The following is a 19733-nucleotide window of genomic DNA, read 5'->3' on the forward strand; positions in this document are numbered from 1 at the left end:
TGTAGCATACTATAACGCACAACAAATTTCAGATCCAAGCCTGACAATTAAGTTAGAGCAACAAACACACAATAAAACTGGAACCATTCATTTAACCACTGATGTGCAGAATTTCTCTCTTTGGGATGCAATTTCATCACTAATTTCCTTGCTAGGATGTAATTTATGAATACAGTTTTATGTTGTGCACATCTAATTAAAATAAAATATTGAAGGATGAGCTTCTGCCAGTGCATAATCCAAGCAGTCTTGAACAGGACGTGCTTATATTAAGTGTTTCAAACTAAATTATAGACCTATGGATGTTTTCCTTAATGTGCAGCTTGCATGTTTGATTGTACACTTACCTGTAAATGTGACAAATTCTGCCAAGTACTTAGGCTTATGCTACAAATATATCTTTCTGGCAGACATGGCCACTGAATCCACAGCACCCTGTTTTTCCTTCAGAATATGAAAATAAATAAATAAAATTTCACTCTTCAAATCCCTGCCCTTTTCTGCTCTTCTCTGGTGAAATGATCTGCCAACTCTCAACTACCTCTACCTCAACTGCTGAAACCATCACATATTTGAAAAAGGCCTCCCCACACACAATCAAATGCTTTGTTCCTTTTTTGTAAGTCAATTTGGATAAAAGCATCTGCTAAAGGTATAAATGTAATTATCCTGACACAAGAGACTCTATGTTCATCTTCACTGACTTTAATGAATGTGTCCCAGTCTGCACATGTGCATCTAATAGATGGAGCAGATAAGAACAGGAGCATAACAATTAACCAAAACATTTTTCTTAAATATTCTGCATCCAAAATGGTTTGCACTTTAACTATTACAGCACCGTAAACAGCTGTTGTGTGTTGCTATTGGCTGCAGTAATAATGACGGGATATTTTACCTACAAATGTCAATTTACACATCCTCCAATTTAAACAAAATAATGTTTTCAATATATTTAATAATTTATTCTGTATCTATCAGAATGTTAATATAGTTGCATCCACAATTTTGTCTTAGCATTTATTTTCAGCTTAAAATCTTTCGGTAGATATGTTTCCACACAAATTGCACATTGTATGCACTAAAGTATCTTTCCCCTCTTTTGTGTACCCTTAATTTTCTGGGAAACTAGCACAATAGATAAATAATAAAAAATTAACATTTATGCAATTTATGCCAGGAAACCACTTAAGTTCCACATCAATTCTGATCATTTGCATACTTTATTTTTTATTCACCTAATAAAATATTTGTTAAACAAATTGTAATTTAAAAAATATGTTTAAAAAAGCTTATAGATCTTAAATTTGTAACACTTTACAATACGATTGTATTAATTAATGTTAGTTAATATATTTACTAACAGGAAACAAACACTGAACAATACATTTATTACTGTATTTATTCATGTTGGTTAACATTATTAAATGAAAATATAATTGTTCATTGTTAGTTCGTGTAAACGCATGGTGCATTAACTAATGTTAGCAAACATGAATTTGTTTAAAAAAAACAATAAGACTTTCTTTTTAAATTTCCTGAAGTTAAAATAGGACCCAAATCCCAGTGATTTTGAGGCCCACCAAAGTGTGATGTAGGAGTGTCTTTCCCCCTCCCACCGAAGTGATTGACAGGCACCATGTTTCTATAACAGCATGTTTACACATGTCCACAGAACAATTATTTGGCAAATAACCTGGGGTTAAAATATTTGTTACAACTCTCTGCAATTTTTATTTGTTTTAAAGGTTTAAAACGTTTTTAAAACATAGCATGTTCGTAATAAAGAGAGTAAAATCACCATGTAATTCTTAAATGTCATATCACCATGGCCCCATGGTGTCAGTAAATGCTAATATGCGTGTACTGCAAAGTGCATTTGTGTAAGACTCATCATTTCAGAAAGGCTTGAATAAACTCCACCACAAATACAACAAATAAAGTTACTTGGTATTTTTGACGAATGAGCTTTATTTCAGCTTCATTTGTGTCTGTCTCTATCACTGACTGCTGTTTTGTTTGATGTGACACATGAGTAGCAGACACGCATGTGAGAATGTTGGGCAGAGAGAAGCAGCTTTTCTGCAATTGAAGCCACAGGCTACAAAAACAGCTCCAATGTATTCAGACACCAAAAAGGGCAGATTCTGAAGGCTAGAATAAATAATCTGATGGGTATTTTGAGCTGAAACTTTAGACACATTCTGGAGACATCAAAGGCTTATTTTACATATTGTAAAAGGTCTAAAATGAGTGCCCTTTAAAAAATCCTGTAAAAGTATTGATCATTATTAGTTCAAGTTAATAAATACATTAAATAACGTTAACTTAGTGTGTAAAGTGTGAATGTTAAAACTGTAAAACATAAAAGAAAGTCTATTGGCCTAGGTGTGGATAAAAGAAATTTAAAATAAAAGAAATCAATTTTATATAATACCATTAGCCAATGCATAAAGTAGCCTAATCAAAAATCATGTTTAATTGATAAACACTGTTAGACACTGGTTAGTATAGTTATCCTTTTTTTTTTTTTTACAAAAATAAAATTAAATAAAATAAAAATCACAGAATTTATTTGGTAAAGGTTTTTTTTTAATTGCAGTTTATACAAATTGTGCCATTTAAAATGTGCATAATAAAAATGTCACATAAAACATGTTTTATGATCTTTAATATTTTGTATATATATTTGTGAAACTATAAATAACATATAAACTATAAAAAATAGCATTTATGCAAGTCAGGAAACCACTTAAGATATTTTTTTTCATCCAAGTTCCACAAGAGATCACGAGAATCAATTTCTGATCCTTTGCATAATGTTTTTATTCACCTAACTTAAATTCTTTCAATGTTCTAAAATATTTGTTGCAAATTATATTCTAAACTTAACCGAACACCATTTTTAAGGGGCTTTCTTAGAATCTGAAAGGAAGTTTGTATGAAAAAATCTGTTTTTCATCCTAAAATGTGCATTAAAAACAGGATATGAAAAATAAAGCTAGTGACGACTAAAGGAAACAATGATGGAAGTAACTAAATGAAGCAGTGGCTAAACAAACGTAGATGAAATGCTATGAGTAAGACCACTGAGGAGAAAGGTTGCAGAGTTAGAAATGTATAATAAAAAAGTGACTGTTGTCGAGAGAACAGGCACCGTAGGCAATTCCCCAGTCTGCATATATTAGCCTTCCAGGTATGATTCAGCAGCCTCCATAGATGATGGATACAGATTGAAACGAGGCCTCCATTCAGATGCATTCAGTCAGCGCGCGCTCAGAAAGAGCACTTTTCACAAAACCATCTGTGGGTCATGCACCACAAGCTGGAGAGCTACCACATATAGCTCGGAACAAATGGCTATTATCAGCATGGAGCCAATTATATCAAGCAAGGCAGAGCACTACGAGGGATCCATGTGTGTTAATTTAAACCCAATTAAAACAGATCAAATGATTAGCCAGCTGCACTATTACAACTGCATCATCGTCAGAGGGTGTAGGGATTAAAATCATAAAATGACATATTGATAAATGTTGTTTTAGATACACCGAGCGTAATGTTTTACTTAAATGCATGTACCTGCACTGCCTCTGTCCAGCAGAGAGTGGATCCAGTTGGAGGCTCCCTGTTTAAAGTCTCGGAGCAGCAGAGAAGCATCTCTCTTCACCATGCTCAAAGTGCTCACCTTCTCCACCTGCTTCTCCACTTGCGGATCTGTGCCTACACACAGCAAAGAAAGACAAAGCAAAAAACATACAAGAGGGGGTCAATAAAATTGAAACTGAAAGTAAAGGGATTAATCAATCGATAAAAAAAATACTTAAAAGTACAACGAAAATATTTCTCGATTCATTTTATTTTATTTATACTCAATTTATTTTTATTGTATAGTCACACAGTGGAAATGACCAAATAAAAACAAAGGACACATTTTTTGTTACAAATTTAAAATCTTAAAAATAATGAAATCAAAATAAAAAAATTAATCAAAATGAAAAATGTAAAAGAAGTACTAAACTATTTAAAATGTATAGGATTTTTTTTACAATTCTGCTTAATTACTCCAAAAAATTAAGCAAATATAAGCAATGGCAGGCATATGAACTTGCCAGCACAAATGCAAACTTTAAATGCTAATTCTTGCATCGAAAGGTGACACTAGTGCTACTTCTGAGTCTAAACAGCTATTGAAAACATTTTTATTATTATATTTAAAATTATTTTTATTTTGGTTTACATCAATTCCATTCACAGTTTGAGCAATGCTACCATTAAAGCAAAAATAAAATGTGAAGTTCATGCAGCACTCACTTTACGCTGCATGAACTTCACAAGTTTATGTAAATCCTGATGATTTCTAGTATGATTCTTGTAAATCCAAAAGTAAAAGAAAGTCTGTTATTCAGTAGTGGACAGTATTTTTACTTCATTGCTGTATTTACAATACTCAAATGATCCGATCAGATTGAGTCTCGAGATAATCATTAATTGATTCAAATAATCTGTTCAGAATGATCCACGGTCATATAAGAGTTTGAGCATGCAAAATGATGTTGTAAATTTTTTTTTAAATAATTTTAAAAAGCAAGCAATCCATATTTTAAATTTCTGTCCAGAGAGGTCATGTTTTGATCTTCTATTGGTCTCACGTGATGCGATTTCACAGGTCAGAGCTCATCAAGCTTGAACTTGAGCAAACAGTGAAACTTGTCGCACAAGTTTGCGTTTCCGGTTTGAGTCATTCGTGTAAATGGACGTTTATAGGGTGAAAAAGTCCAGTGTGACCACAGTTTGAGTCTCTGCCAACTGCCAATTAACTCACTAAATGGATCCATTCAGAGAGTATCCAACTGCTAATGCCTGGTCCAAATTATCTGTTTAGAGTGAAACTCCAGTTAATGATTAACTGATTTAAATAATCCTGTATAGTAGTGGCTTTTAGTGAAAAACAAGTTTTGGAAATAACATAAACCTATTAGCTGTCTGTATAATCTCAAATCTTTCTTAAAAACTAATGCCAGCTTTTGGACAATTCATAGTAATTTGTAAAAAAAAAAACAAAAAAAAAAACCTAAGATGTAAAGATATACACTACTCCCCACACACTTTAGGGAGGTGGACATTAAAAAGCATCAAGAACTTTTGTACTTTTACAAATAAATGTAAAAATAATTAAGTATGTATACATACTTCTATTCAACTTGATTTATGTACTGTGTCCAGCAAAACTGTAAAAAATTGACATAAAATAAAATACAAAATTAAAGTATTTTAACTAAATTGCAGCTCTGTTCTCTGAGAAAACATCCAAACAGAAGAAAGATTGACTTATAATATCCAAAAGCACTAAATATAAAGTCTACTTTACTATAATTCACCTCCCAAGCAAAGAAAACACAAGCTGTGGGCCACCGGTTTGACTTTACCATCACTATGATTGAAAACACTACTAATCGAATAATTTATAACAAAACACAAACCTATTAATCTATTTCTGACGTGCGTGGCTTCACTTAACTTTACTTGTTGAATTCATTCATCATCATTAAAGTGTCAACACTCTTGAAATTGGGAATATGTTAAACTTTTACCAGCGATGAATTACGCATTGGACATGCCCGTTCCAGCTCGCTAATAACCTGAGTCGCAACACAGCACTATTTGTCATAAAGTCCTACTACGCTCCCAAACTGACCTGCGTAAGCACTGAGGCAGCGTGAGAGCACACTGAGGGGCAACAGAGGGTCCATGAGGCTGAGGAGACGGGATGGCGAGGCATACACTGTGAGCAGAGTGGCAGGATATGCAGCGACGATGCCATCCGGCATGCGCACACCATGAGCTGCGGCCCGCATTGACACAGTCACACACAGGTTTCCTCCAGCACTGTCGCCGGCCAAACACACACGCTCACCCGTCCAACCTGAAGAGGAGATGGGTCAATAAAGGTGATTTAGAAAGGGACTGAACAGGCATTTAATTGAGCAATAGGTCAAATACAAGCTTATTTAGAGCATTAAGAAGATACATTCACTCTATAATTCTCAACCTCAAATCGGGTCTCATTTTTATCTCTGATCTGATGTGGTTTTCGCACCAAAAAATGCCCAAAGAGAGTTATTAGTGTGCGTGATCCTGAGACAGATAGCAGAGGTGAGAGAACACTGAATGATGAATATGTTTACACCGCTGTAGTCAGACTGAGTGTGAGCTGAGTTTCAATAGGCATTTTTTGTTCCCTGTGGGATGTCGATACGAGCACATCACAACAGTATGACAGACTGTCAAGTCTGCCGATTTCACTTGTCTTGTACCTTAATCAGTTTTCTTAAGGTCTACTCAAGTGTCAGAATGAAACAAATATAAGAAAAATATCTGTAAAATAAATAATTTAAAAAGTAGTCTGGGTGATTTATGGTGCAATTATTGTAAATAATGTATTCAGTGTTTTATTAAAGTGGTAATAAAAGAAAATGAAAATAAAATATCTCTCCACAAAATGTATTCTGAAAGCCTGAAGGAAAGACATTTTATTCGGTGGCTTTAGAGTGCAGGTTTTGCACTTATAAAAGCTACAGTAAATGTACATATAAAAGCCATATGTTGTTCGATTGGTTTGCTTTGCTTTGATTGGTCAAAATTTTATTTGCTTCAAGCAGCCAAGCAAGAATCTTGTAAAAAATTAAAAACAAAATAAATAAATAAAAAGACCTAATCTCTGCCTTGTTTGATTTTTTTCTTATAATGCACCATACTTTCACTCAAACAAAAAAATTAAAAATAAGTTTAAATGGGAAATCTTGTTATTGAATCTCTTAAATTTATATTGTGTCTAAGCATGTCGTTCAGTCTTGTGTTGTAAAACAAACTTTAAACCTTTAAAATTTACAGTAAGCAAAGTGAGAGCAGGCAAAAGTGCAGAGGGTTGTTCTAATTTTGTCATCAATCTGAAATTTCAACATGTGAATATTTTCATGTTGACATGAGCTGTCAGGAATAAAAGTTCAACAAACTTCACCCAAAACTGAAAATTTTGTCATCATTTATTCACTCTTTACATTTTCCAAACCTGTAACCATTTACCTCTATATTAATTGTTTTCCTATTATAAATTAGGGACGGTTGATGAGAAACAAACATTTCGTGTCAAGATCCCGAAGCGAAAGTGTTTCAAAACGCTGTACCGAAGCATGATCCGAAACGCCCAGGTCATGTGACTAAGGTGATTCGAAATGCCCAGGTCACGTGACTAAAGTGATTTGAAACACCAGGTTCATGTGACTAAAGTGACTCGAAACACAAGGTCATGTGACTAAAACCATTCAAAGCATCTGTCATTTCATAAGCGTTTCGAGACCTGGCAAAATGCATTTCACTTGACAGGGTCGGAAAAATTCGGAAAGTAACTGTGCTGCAAATATTTCGTGTTCAAATCCCGACTTGAGTTAATTATGACTTGATGTATTTTAATATTGTTATTTTTTTTACGACCAAACCAAGACATATTTACTCACAAAGTGTTAATTCCGATGTGAGACCAATGTTAAAACATAACAAGTTACAAGAACAGAGCATTTAAAAAATACCATCCATAGCTGCATCACCTTGGATTCAAACCTATTATCTCTGAATTCTACTCAGGAATTCTCACCACTTCACTAAATCACTTGAAACTTCGACTCTACAATGTGGGGTTTAAAACCTTGTTCAACTGTTTCTTTGTTGAAGCTGTTCCAGAGCAATACATAAAAAATAACAACTAGGTGTCACTGTAGAGACAAGCTTCGAAACTATTTGAAGCTTCGACATATTTGCTTCGACTGTTCAGTGTTTCATGAAGCCTTGCTTTGCCCACCACTACTATGGATATCAATGGTACAGGTTTTCTGGTTTCTTCAAAATATCTTCCTTAGTGTTAAATCATAGGTCTCAAACTAGATTCCTGGAGCATCGCAGCTCTGCACAGTTTTGCTCCAAGCCCAATCAAACACACCTGATCCAACTAATCAAGATGTTCAAGACTATTAGAGACAAATAAGCATGTGCGAGTTGAAGGTGGTTGGAGCTAAACTCTGCAGAGCTGTGGCCCTCCAGGAATTGAGTTTGAGACCATTGTGTTAAACAGAGAAAAGAAAAGTTTGAAACCACAGAAAAGTTAGTAAATGGTGTATATTTATTTTTGAAATGACTTATCCCTTAAATTACATTTTTCTTTATATATATGTAGTCGTAACTACAATTTTCTTTTGCAGAAGATTTGATTTGTTGCTAGTTCCATTGCATTGTGACTTTGAGAACAAATAACATTAAATATAATCAGGAAGTAAAAAGAATCCGCTATTCCTCTTACCAAGAAGGTTGTGGTTCTTGATGGCCCAGCAGTAGGCATAGAAACATTCCTCCAAAGCCCGAGGAAAGGGAGCCTCAGGAGCCAAAGAATAATCCACTGAAAGGACAGGGGCATTCAGGTCATGAGACCAGCTCCTCAGATATGGCTGGAGAGAAGAAGGAAAATAAAGATAAAGAATTAAAATGGCTTCTTTCAATTAGAAATGTTGAAAATTCACACCAAGGTCTCCACTTTAAAGTCCTTTCTTTCTCTCTTTGTATTTACAGGGCTTGTAGATTGTTTAGTTTAATATAAAAATCTTTATATTAAACTAAACAAGCTTTTTTTTACAGCGGCATTTCTTCTGTGATGCTGGCCTGAGTGTTAGACAATGTAAGCTGAGAAAATATTATAAAATTTTCTTTCTATACTAATGAAGGACTACTGAGACATTCCAAGCATGGGATGGGTCTTCCTTGTGAGGCAGAGTTCCTCACAGCTCCGATACACATCTCTGCCATTTGCTTACAGTAACCATGTGCTCTTCACCATACACAATTCATCTGCTTTTGTTCTTCTTTCAGATAACTTTGTCATTTTTGGTGTCATTTGACAGTTTATGACTTCAGTGTTGTAGTGATGAAATCAACAGAGACATTGATTAATTGTATTTCAATCTACAACATATTTGCTGCGTCATGACCTGAGGAGAGTATGTTAATGTACTTCTCCCCCATTTCATCTCTTCAACTTTGCTCTCACGTCCAGCTGGTTTTGGGGGTTGGTTTTCACTCATGTTTGACAATGCTTTGCTCAGGGTATAATAGGGAAAGGTAACTGATCTGGGAGAATGGCTTTTACTCTGCATCTCCCGCACACCAGTGCGTAGCCTCATATGCTAACAAAGGCAGTTTAACTGTCTTTGTTGCTCGGCAGTGCATATGTTACAGCTAATTTCTTTATACAGTATGCTAGTTTGTTTCCTTCTACTGCCTGTATATTTAAACATGTAACTTAATAAACAACTTTGCCTGCTTTAAGACATTGAGATTCTTTCTCTTTATCAATGATGATAACAACTTTAATGGAGTCAGATTAATTAGAATGGAGTCAGATAAATAATGGGTTTAAACACGCCATCCTTCAACTGCTTTCTGTTTCCGATTATTGGTTCAGAATACCAGCGTAAGCTTCAAGCCTTACAACAATAAGACTGTCATTTCCTTCCCTCCTTCCTTCCTCCTGTCAATCCACAACTGACTGCACATTTGCTCACTGCTTGCCCAGCTCACATCCCTGCAGTAATTTCTCACTCAGTCCTGACATCCTGTACTTTCTAATGGTTTCGGTGTGACTGATCTGCTGAAAAGCCTGAATTACAGCCCTCAACTCCACAGTAAATGTTCATTTGAAGTAGAGTCTGTCACTCTAAATATCCACCTGATTGCATATTGCCAAGCATTCATGTAAGAGAAAACATTTAGGAAACGAGCACACTTCTTCTCAGATATTTGAGTAGTTTTACTTCTTTTTGCTAGTTCTCCCTCTCTGTCTTTTGTAGTTTAAAGGCATGATGTGTGCTGACAGGCGTCACAACATGTTGTTCTAACTGCCTGTTACATTTGATATCACTTGTCTATTGCTGAGTGGCGCTCATTGAAGCAGTTAATGCATTGTGTCAAAAACTCAGGCTCCCGCTGTTGACTGTTTGTGTGATGTGAAGGTGAATTTTGCATGAGTATGGTGACAATGTGATACTTTAACTGAACAGCAGTGTCATACTTTGCACAAGACATGATCAAATGTGGATGATATCCAATATCTTTTTCTGTTTCGAAGAAGCTGTTTGGTACATTCAACAAAGGAAGCACTACTTGAAGTGAATAAATGATTAAACATAGAGATGGGGTCCCCCTGTGACTGCAGTCAATTTCTGGAGACTATAACTATAAAATCTATAGACTATAAAATCTACACAATTCTGAAAAACATGCTTCAAACAAACAGCAGGGAAAACTGAAAGTCAAGAGATTATCAGTAGAACTGTCTAGAATAGCTCTAGAACTATTTGTACATTTGATTCTGGCCACTTTCAAAAAATAGCAAACAAGTTTTTTAGATTATTAGGAAAATTGCATTGGATTGTCTCTTGTATGTCAAGCATTCACTCTGGATTATACTCTGTTATGAAGTAGAGGCTAGTTTAGTTTCCCAAATGGCGTTCATATAACTTAAAATGACTATGTTTACATGAACACCAGTAATCAAATTATTTGACTTAATCTGAATAAAATAATAATATGATTAAGGTGTTTACATATAAATGTTCCTGTCATGATATATTTACATGTTATAACACATAATTTGATTAACGTCATTGCGTCACCACGCTATACACATTTCCTCCAGAATTTCATGTAATTACAGTTGTTTCATTTTACTTTGTCGACTGCAGTTTGGCACTTTCACTTTCATTTAGGAACATTTCTTGCATCTCCCCCGTAACAAACAAGATATTGGATGAGAGTATGAACTGCTGGAGTAGTGTTGCTTTAATGGAATTTGATAGCGCACACCACATGATGAAAAAACCTCCACATTTTGCGATGCAGGTGTCTGTGGTCCTTTACTGACTTGGAGGTGCAGAGAAAAGTGTCAAACAGCCGTGTGTATACACTACCCTGTCGCAAAATGTGGCAAAAATCCTACACGATGGTAATAGTTTGATTAAGGTGTTTACACATGTCTATACTGCACTTTAATAATATGACTAAAATCGGCTTACTCCACATGTCTTAATCTGATTTCTGTTTAATTAGATAAACAAAGACCTTAATCTGATTAAATGAATCAAAAATCGAGGTAGGCTCTTAATCAGAGTTTTGTCTTAATCATATTAAAATCAGATTATTGCTGCCAATGTAAACATACTCATTGTTAAATATTAAATGGTATAATTTCTTGAAACTGAAAAAGATCCTCTGGTTGATTTGCTCCTATTAAATGGATCATTGGGAGATACATCACATAAGGGTGGAAATAAAAGGGCGAGTAAATAGAGACTACATTTTTAATTTTGGTTGAAATATGACAACACCTAAAGTTATACCCATTCATAAAATGGGAGTTCGGCATCTTTTTCTAACTATAAACTAATCTCTCTTCTTTAACAATTTTCAACAATGTTCGAAATATTTGTGAAAAATTATTTGTTACCAGGGGTCCTTAAACTTGGTCCTGGAAGGCCGATGTCCTGCAGAGTTTAGTTCCAACTCCAATTAGACACGATTGAACAAGCTAATCAAGCTGTTTCTAGGTATACTAGAAACTTCCAGGCATGTATGTTAAAGGAAGTTGGAGCTAAAATATGGTGGACACCAGCCTTCCAGGACCAAGTTTAGGCACCCAGTTATGGACAAAAACTAATTTTTGTGTGATCACTATTGGGCTTCAGACCATCTCCATGGCAGTAATGAAAATAGTATAAGAAATCTCTCATTTAAAAGATAATAATGAATATGTAGTGGGAGTGTTTAAACAAAAACTTTTAATATTATTGACTATGCTTTATTAATTATAAAATTGGAAAGATAAAAAATGTGGAACAAAATTTTTTGATCTTTTAGTTCAAACTAGCAATGTTATTTCTGATTTAAAGAAAGTTGCTTGTGGCGTAACCTATAGTTTAGTGTTAGGCCCTTAATTATTTATATTGCAAAACAGGTTTGACGAAGGAAAAACAAAATTTATATTTTGTAATCATAAAAGGTACATTTAATTTAATTTAAGGATTATTAATAAGGAATAAAAAAAGTGTACACAACTAGGCGATATTATCAATTATAAATTATTTGGGAAACTACATATTACTCAATGTCCAAATCAATTGTAATTTTCAGTAGAACAAAACATAACGAATGAAAATACTCTTTACACATTGCATTGTGATTGAACAATTTATTGAATTTTGTATTTCTGCATTCATGCACGTTTAGAATTATGTCTGTACATTTTGGAACATGTTTAATGTAATTTTATTTATTCAGTATCATCAAATTTTGCATCAAAGTTAATTATGGATAAAAAGATAAGCATAATAAGCTTTTGTAACTATGTTTAAATTTAATTAGTGAAATTATGGTAGTGAGAACCAAAGAAAAAGAACTGAATTAAAATTGATTTGAATTGGTTTCAAAAGTTGAGAAGAGAACAGGAAAATAGATACCTCATGTGATTTGGAAGTCTGTGCCACAAAGCCTCCTCCGTGGAAGTGCAACACCAGCCAGGGAGAAGGAGGACTGCGCTTCGTCTTCAGGCCCAAAGAAATAGTTATTGGGCCTCCCTCTGAGCGACATAGCGCTAGTAACTTCTCACTGTCCTGAAGACAATAAACAATATGAAAAAAAATGTGAAGATTTTTCCATTAGAACTAGGGCTGTGAAATGTCAAAATATCTCAGATCATGATAGAAGTCATCTCATATTTTAATAATGATATAGATCACAATATCCTTACTATCATTTCCATTAATTCAAACAATTATTAGTTTATATACATTGAGCACATGCAAAAGACTATTTTTTTACATTTGAAAGTATATACTCAGAAATGTACTCATTCATATGTGAACATGTATCTTCCTTTACTTAGGGAGTAATGTTAAATTTTAAATGCAGAAATAGAAAAAGTAAAAAGAAAACACTTTTCAAAAATGAATGATTACAGCTACAACACAATATATATTTTATACATTGTTTGAATATTGTATATAATTATATATCAATAATATAAATAAATTTTTTCATGTTTTTATTGTTCAGCACATCTTGTTTTTTTCCCTTTTCACTTTCTCAGGTTGCTATTATTCATGTTTCTGTCTGCATACCCATTATAGCATGTATGTGGCGATCATATAAATTTTAGTATTTTGTGACACCGCAAAATAAGTAAAATGTTACACTTTTTCGTCCACAAGATATACATTAGTGTGTGTGTGTGTGTGTGTGTGTGTGTGTGTGTGTGTGTGTGTGTGTGTGTGTGTGTGTATGTATGAATAAAGTGTATTTATATGTACAGTTCTGTCTTGGGCAAGGCAGTGGCACAGTAGGTAGTGCTGACGCCTCACAGCAAGAAGGTTGCTGGGTCGCTGGTTCGAACCTCGGCTCAGTTGGTGTTTCTGTGTGGAGTTTGCATGTTCTCCCTGCCTTCGCATGGGTTTCCTCCGGCTGCTCATGTTTCCCCCACAGTCCAAAGGCATGTGGTACAGATGAATTGGGTAGGCTAAATTGTCTGTTGTGTGTGAATGTGTGTGTGGATGTTTTCCAGAGATGGGTTGCAGCTGGAAGGGCATCCTTCCATCGTAAAAACTTGCTGGATAAGTTGGTGGTTCATTCTGCTGTAGCGACTCCAGATTAATAAAGGGACTAAGCCGACAAGAAAATGAATGAATGAGTTGTGTCTTGTTCTCTAATCTGATTGGCCATGCGATATTCTTGTATATCAGAACTTGTGCAACCTCCTCACCCTTCTGTATTACTCCGCCCACATAGAGTGACAGCAGATCAGTAAACTCACTGCAGTTTGACAAATATTGCAGCTGTTGGACAACATAATGCACTTTTGAGGCTTTTTTGTTTTTGTTTGTTTTTTGGTTTGAATGTAGTTGTTAAGATTGCATCTATGCAGTTTATTTATAAGGATAGTTTCAGAGGTCACTGAAAACTTACTTATTTTCTTTAGCTTTTAATCATGTGTTGTGAGTTTAAGTACTTTGGTTCCTTGTATGTTTGCATGTATTATGTGTTTTTATGTATAGCACATTGGTACCCATTGTGGTTGGTTGAAAGTGCTCTAGAAATAAATTGAGTTGAGAGTTGAGGATAGTGCCTATTTTAAATATTTATAATTTTTGAGAAACTGTGTGTTGGCATCCATCAGCACAAGATGGAAACAGAGACAGCATAATAAGCCCTTAGCGGACAAAAGATCAGCGTATTTTCAAACTATAGCTGATCAAAACATTATAAAAATAGTGAGTGACATTCTAAGTCGATCTCTCTCTCTTTTGTATATTGCAGTGCTGTATTTATACCATAGTAATTGTAGTGTATTGAGTGTGAGATGGAGCTCACATATCAGGATTGTGTGTATTTTGTGTTGGCCACTCTTTGTATAACCCGTCAGATGCAGATGTGAAGTAGTCCCTTTTACAAAAGGATTTTTAGACTCTCCGTGTTTGATTTTCTTTTTTATATACACAAATATGCTGTCGAAATGTTGTAAGTATTAAATGCAATATCAAACTCATAGCAGTGTGATATGGCTGTATATATTCACTGGTAAGACACTAAGGCACTTGGTCTGTGGCCTCGTGCCACGCACGCCTCCCACAGTTCCAGTATACAGCCATATCGCACTGCTACTTGTGTGATACTAACATTTCACAGCCCTAATTAGAACACAACCTCCTGAATCTCTGCACCACACACAAAGACAAATATCCTAATTTGGACAAGAGACGGGTAATTAAGCGCTACACACGTGTGGTTCTTAAGCACGTTTTTGCTTCAGCTTGGATCAATAGAGGTTCAAAGGCTGTGAATCAAGCTTTTTAAACACCATTAAGTCTGAATCAGCTATTCTGCAACCAGTTCAAGTCGTCCCATGACACAGAGAGGTATATCAGGATTTAAAGGGCTTTAAGTACAGCATGAAAAGAAGAAAGAGTCAAGCACCACCTCTTCATTTAGCTAAGCACACCTCATTATGACAAAACGAAGCATTTATTCATCCCTCTCTACACATGCAAACTTATTTACTTATATTCTGACAAGATGAGATCATGCAGAGAGGAATAGTTACTCTTTTTTTTTTTTTTTTTTAAACAGAAAAGTGAAATTATGATTCAAATGCTCTAAGGAGCAGGAGAAATGTGATTATGATTGAAGTGATTATAATTCAAGATTAATTTAAGGCTGTCAGTGGTGTCATGGTGAACTGTTGTACCTGTCCTTCTCTCAGCTCATGTGAGATCAGTCTCATCTGTACAGGTCCGGGCCCCAGATGAGCTGCTGGAGGACACAAAGTCACTGTACGTGTGGGATCCGCAGCCAAAGGCAGGTCAAAGGCCACAGGGGGAACAGAGAGAGCTCGATTCACCTTCACTGTTGTGGCAGTCAATGACACCAGACTCTGAGATAAAGCACAGATTCAGTTCAATTTAGTGCTATGTTAAAAAAAAAAAAAAAAAAAAAAAAAAACGTTCAAAAATTCAGTGGTGTAAAGTAACAATTTACAAATACTGAAATCACAGTAAGCAAGTATTTTTTTCAGGATTTGTAATTTACAAAGTAGTTTTAAAAAATATGTACTTTTACTTTCCTTTGAGTACATTTATTTTGTGCTGTATTGGTACTTTTACTCCACTATTTTCCTTCAATCTGCAGTCACTACTTTAAAAAAAACTAAAGTAAAAAAATCAGTCATGTGATTCCTGTGCAATCAAATCACACAAAATTTAATCATACTAAACAACCTCAAGAGATGGACACTTCATAAATGCAGCTAACCATTTAGAAGCACTAAAAGTGTCCAAGAAGATAACACAAACTTTAATGACACAATGATTAAGAGACTGTTCAAACTGCATGTCACTGATGAGAAGATGGCGAATGTTTACTGTCGGATGACTGAAATGGCCTTAAAAAGTAACTAAATGAACTAAAGAATGTTACGTTTTCACACATATGCACAAATTGAACGCATCAGACTTTCCTAGCATAATACTCACTATTCACTACTCTTGAGCACTTTTAAAAGGGCTACTTGACTATTGATGAGTAATCGATGTTAAAGGTCGAGGCTATTATTTTATGTATTTGGCTATTGTTTTGAAATTTTGCAATGTAAACTGAGATGGAACAATTATAATCTCACATTTCTGCTGCTGATATATAAAGACCGTTTGTTCTGCTATACTCTTTAAAGGTTCAGGACACCCTGGAGAACTTTTTTTTTTAATATTAACAGTTGTGTGTGTGTTGAGCATCAGTTTAGACGATGTTAGCACCTGTCAGCTTTAATTATGGGGAAAACTGGATAATTTTGAGCTTTTGTCAGCTAATTTCAGCTTCCGGGTTTAAAATGATTTTTGGGGTGGGATCAAAATCGGCGACGTAGCGCAGTACTGCAAGTGCAATGATGACGCGTCGATTTCTCATTATTCATAGCGGAGTTTTCTTATCCTATGAGAAGAGCCGACTGCTTAATTATTCATGACAGCACGTGCTTTCCGAAGGCAAGGCAAACCTGCCAGTTTCAAGCAAGCTGTGAGACACGGACCCATGGCACGCAGTAGCCGTTTATGAAGGCTTGTATGTGTTTGTTTCCATGATCCACGGGGTTTGTGGCATGTTTTTTCCCCGCGATCTTGTCAGGGCTGATCATACAGCAAAGCTGTGTGTGTGCTGCTAGCATTTTTGTCAGGAGAGCAGTACAAGAATTGAAGAATGGCGGACGTTGACTTTTATCAGGAGTTCGTTCACATTCAGACACATCGCCTTGCTGCTGTGTTTGCCTAAATCCTCTATATTACCAGCAGGGCTAATAGTTAAAATAGACCTGCTGCACTGAGTCTGCATTTAGATCTATAATTTAGACACGGGGATAGAGGGAGAATCCTCATTTATAGTGTTTACATGAACACACTTATCTTTATAATGATATAAATTGTGGTTATGTGTATATGAAATTATGAATAACAAATGTAGCAGGGCATTAAATTACTGTTTATTTCTTTGCATTTTAACTTTGTGAACTATAATCTCATGCGTCTTCTCATGGTTTGTGTCTCATTTTGTGAGCTAACTGTCAACAACAATTGTTCGCTCCCCTTCTCCTCTGCTGGCCACGCCCACTCCTGCCCTGTGCTCTCGGAGCTCCACGCCCATTAATCATGCATCTTTTGAAAAAATTCTGAAGTAGACTTTAACCGAAAGTGGGGGGTGTCATTGCCCTTTAAATGTTCAAGCATTAGAAAAAAAAAACAGTTAGTTGTTAATAAACAAATAAAACAAAACATTTTTAAACACAATTTTTCCCTGAAGTTAAATTCTAAAGTAGGTTTTTTTCACTGATTAGTAAATTTTTTTTGGTTACACTTTACAATAAGGTCTCATTTATATTGTATAATGCATTAGTTAATATGAACTAACAAGAAGCAATATAGTATTAACCTATAATACTTTAGTCAATAGAAATATATTTGTGCACTGTTTGTTCATGTTCACAAAGCATTAATTCATGTAAAAAATACAACTTTGAATCTTAGCAATGTTAGTAAATGTAGAAATTAACTTTAATATTACTAAATGTTATAGAAGTGTTAATGGAAAAGATGGGCTATAAATTTCATTCTGTGCCTAAAACTGTTTGGAGTAAAGATCTTGATTGTACATTTAGCAATGAACATTGTAAGAAAATTTGCCAAAACTGTAATGTCAAGAAATTCAGGAGTACACTAAACACAATTTAACATTTTGAATTGTTTTTACTGGACTATGAGAAGGCTTTTCAAGCTTGGGTTGAAGGACCTAATGCTGAAGACGTGAGAGCGAAAAATGAGACTTGATGCATGCCATCTGCTTTTTGTTTTGTCCTGGAATATGTGTACTGGGAGATCGTTCGGGTTGGGGTCTGGTGTGCAAATTTCTGAGTGGATTCAAATATGTATTATGATTGGAAGAATGGGTTGTGGAATTGGGGAAAGTGGCAGCATATGAGAAAAGGACATATATATTACTTGATAAATAGGATGCTTATCAGAGAAGTTGAAGAAATTATTTGGCATTTTTGAAGGATATATAAAGTCACTGTGGTGAGACGCATGATAGAAGTGTAATTATCTTATTTTATTTATTTATCTATGATTATTGTTATTGTTTTATTTTTTTTATATTAATATTTTCTGCATGTGTGCTTTTTATTTATTAAGTATATTATTTAACTGTTTTTACTTGATTTATGATAGCAACATCTAATTACTGTAACTGCCACTGTTGGGGAGGAGAGGGGAAAGGGGGTGTTAAAATGATGTATAAATGTGTAAACTGATAGTATTGTTAAATTTTTGAAGAAAAAAAAGCCATAAAATCAATCATAAAAATATAAATGCTGTAGAAGTAGTATTTATTATAGTAAACTCTTTTGGAAAACTTTTTGTAAAATATTTCCAGTTTTCATTTTAATTTCACATTTGACAATTCCTAGATAAAAAAACTGATTAAATAATAATATAATATAATATAATATAATATAACATAATATAATATAATATAATATAATATAATATAATATAATATAATATAATATAATATAATATAATATAATATAATATAATATAATATAATATAATATAATATAAAATGACTTAATACACATAATTAAATTATAATATTATATTGTAATACAATATAATATAATACTGCCGTTAACACTAACTGAAAGGACTTCAGTCTCCGTAACATTCCAGAATGTCTTCCAGAAATGTACATCCAGATTCTGAGTGATGCGTTCATACTCCTGGCCTCTCAGTTCAGGGTCAATGGCGTACTTTCCAGAAGTAAGAAAAGAACTGGCTGCTACACCTGAGAAAAACACAGACAAACAGACAGTTAGATGAATGGCTATCAACGTAAGGCACATCACACCAGAACATCATACTACAGATGGTAATACAGAGGGGAAAGAGATAAAAGTGGATTTTAAATCAAAAGAAACACACAGATAATAACAGTTGTCATCTGGAATTTGTATCATCTTACCTTGACAAACATGAATGAGCATTCTGTTTACCATTTATAAAATCAACAGACACAAACATAAGAAATGTTCTGTAACCAGTCTTGCCTTTCCTGTTCTAATGCTGAAGTAAGCATAGAATTTAGGGGTGGTGGAAAGAGAGAAGATTCTACAAAGTACTACAATTTTGTCTTCAACAATATACACAGACCAGACACTGTTTCACTTTCTACAAAATACACACAAAACCATGATATAAAACTTGCAAAAATTTCATGATTGAAGTGAATCAGTAAGGTAATCGTGGGCTTCATTTCACAGAATATGCATGCGTATTACAGATACAAGGTGACTTTTAAAGGGGCAGTATGTAAGTTTGTTACCCAGTGGTTGAACTAGGTATTGCATTCCTAGATCAAAACACACGCAAATGCAGGTTGCCAGATTGAGGACCAACGGGAGAGAGCATGACTATTGAGACTAAATGCTGATTTAAAGCTTATTTAAATTGCAACAACAAAATTACGAGCAAAGGATAGAATGATTTTTTTATATTAAATAGAGTTTTTGTCTTAACCAACACCTGGAATTTTTATTTTAGAAA

The 19733-nt window shown here is 34.5% G+C and overlaps 1 protein-coding gene across 8 annotated transcripts in view; it reads right to left on the bottom strand.

The window, feature by feature from the left end:
• lipeb (lipase, hormone-sensitive b) overlaps positions 1-19733 on the bottom strand; it is a 51783-nt gene that overhangs the window by 11759 nt on the left and 20291 nt on the right. For all 8 annotated transcript variants that reach the window (XM_087287083.1, XM_087287082.1, XM_087287086.1 and 5 more), the window contains 6 exons: positions 18830-18975; positions 15338-15523; positions 12558-12710; positions 8354-8498; positions 5699-5926; positions 3583-3723 (listed from right to left, as the gene is read on the bottom strand). In XM_087287083.1, coding sequence (XP_087143209.1) covers positions 3583-3723; positions 5699-5926; positions 8354-8498; positions 12558-12710; positions 15338-15523; positions 18830-18975 — 999 coding nt within the window. The remainder of the gene's footprint in view (positions 1-3582; positions 3724-5698; positions 5927-8353; positions 8499-12557; positions 12711-15337; positions 15524-18829; positions 18976-19733) is intronic.

This window comes from Danio rerio, chromosome 16 (genome assembly GCF_052040795.2).
Source record: "Danio rerio strain M-AB ecotype USA chromosome 16, GRCz13ab, whole genome shotgun sequence".
Classification (NCBI taxonomy): Eukaryota; Metazoa; Chordata; class Actinopteri; order Cypriniformes; family Danionidae; genus Danio; species Danio rerio.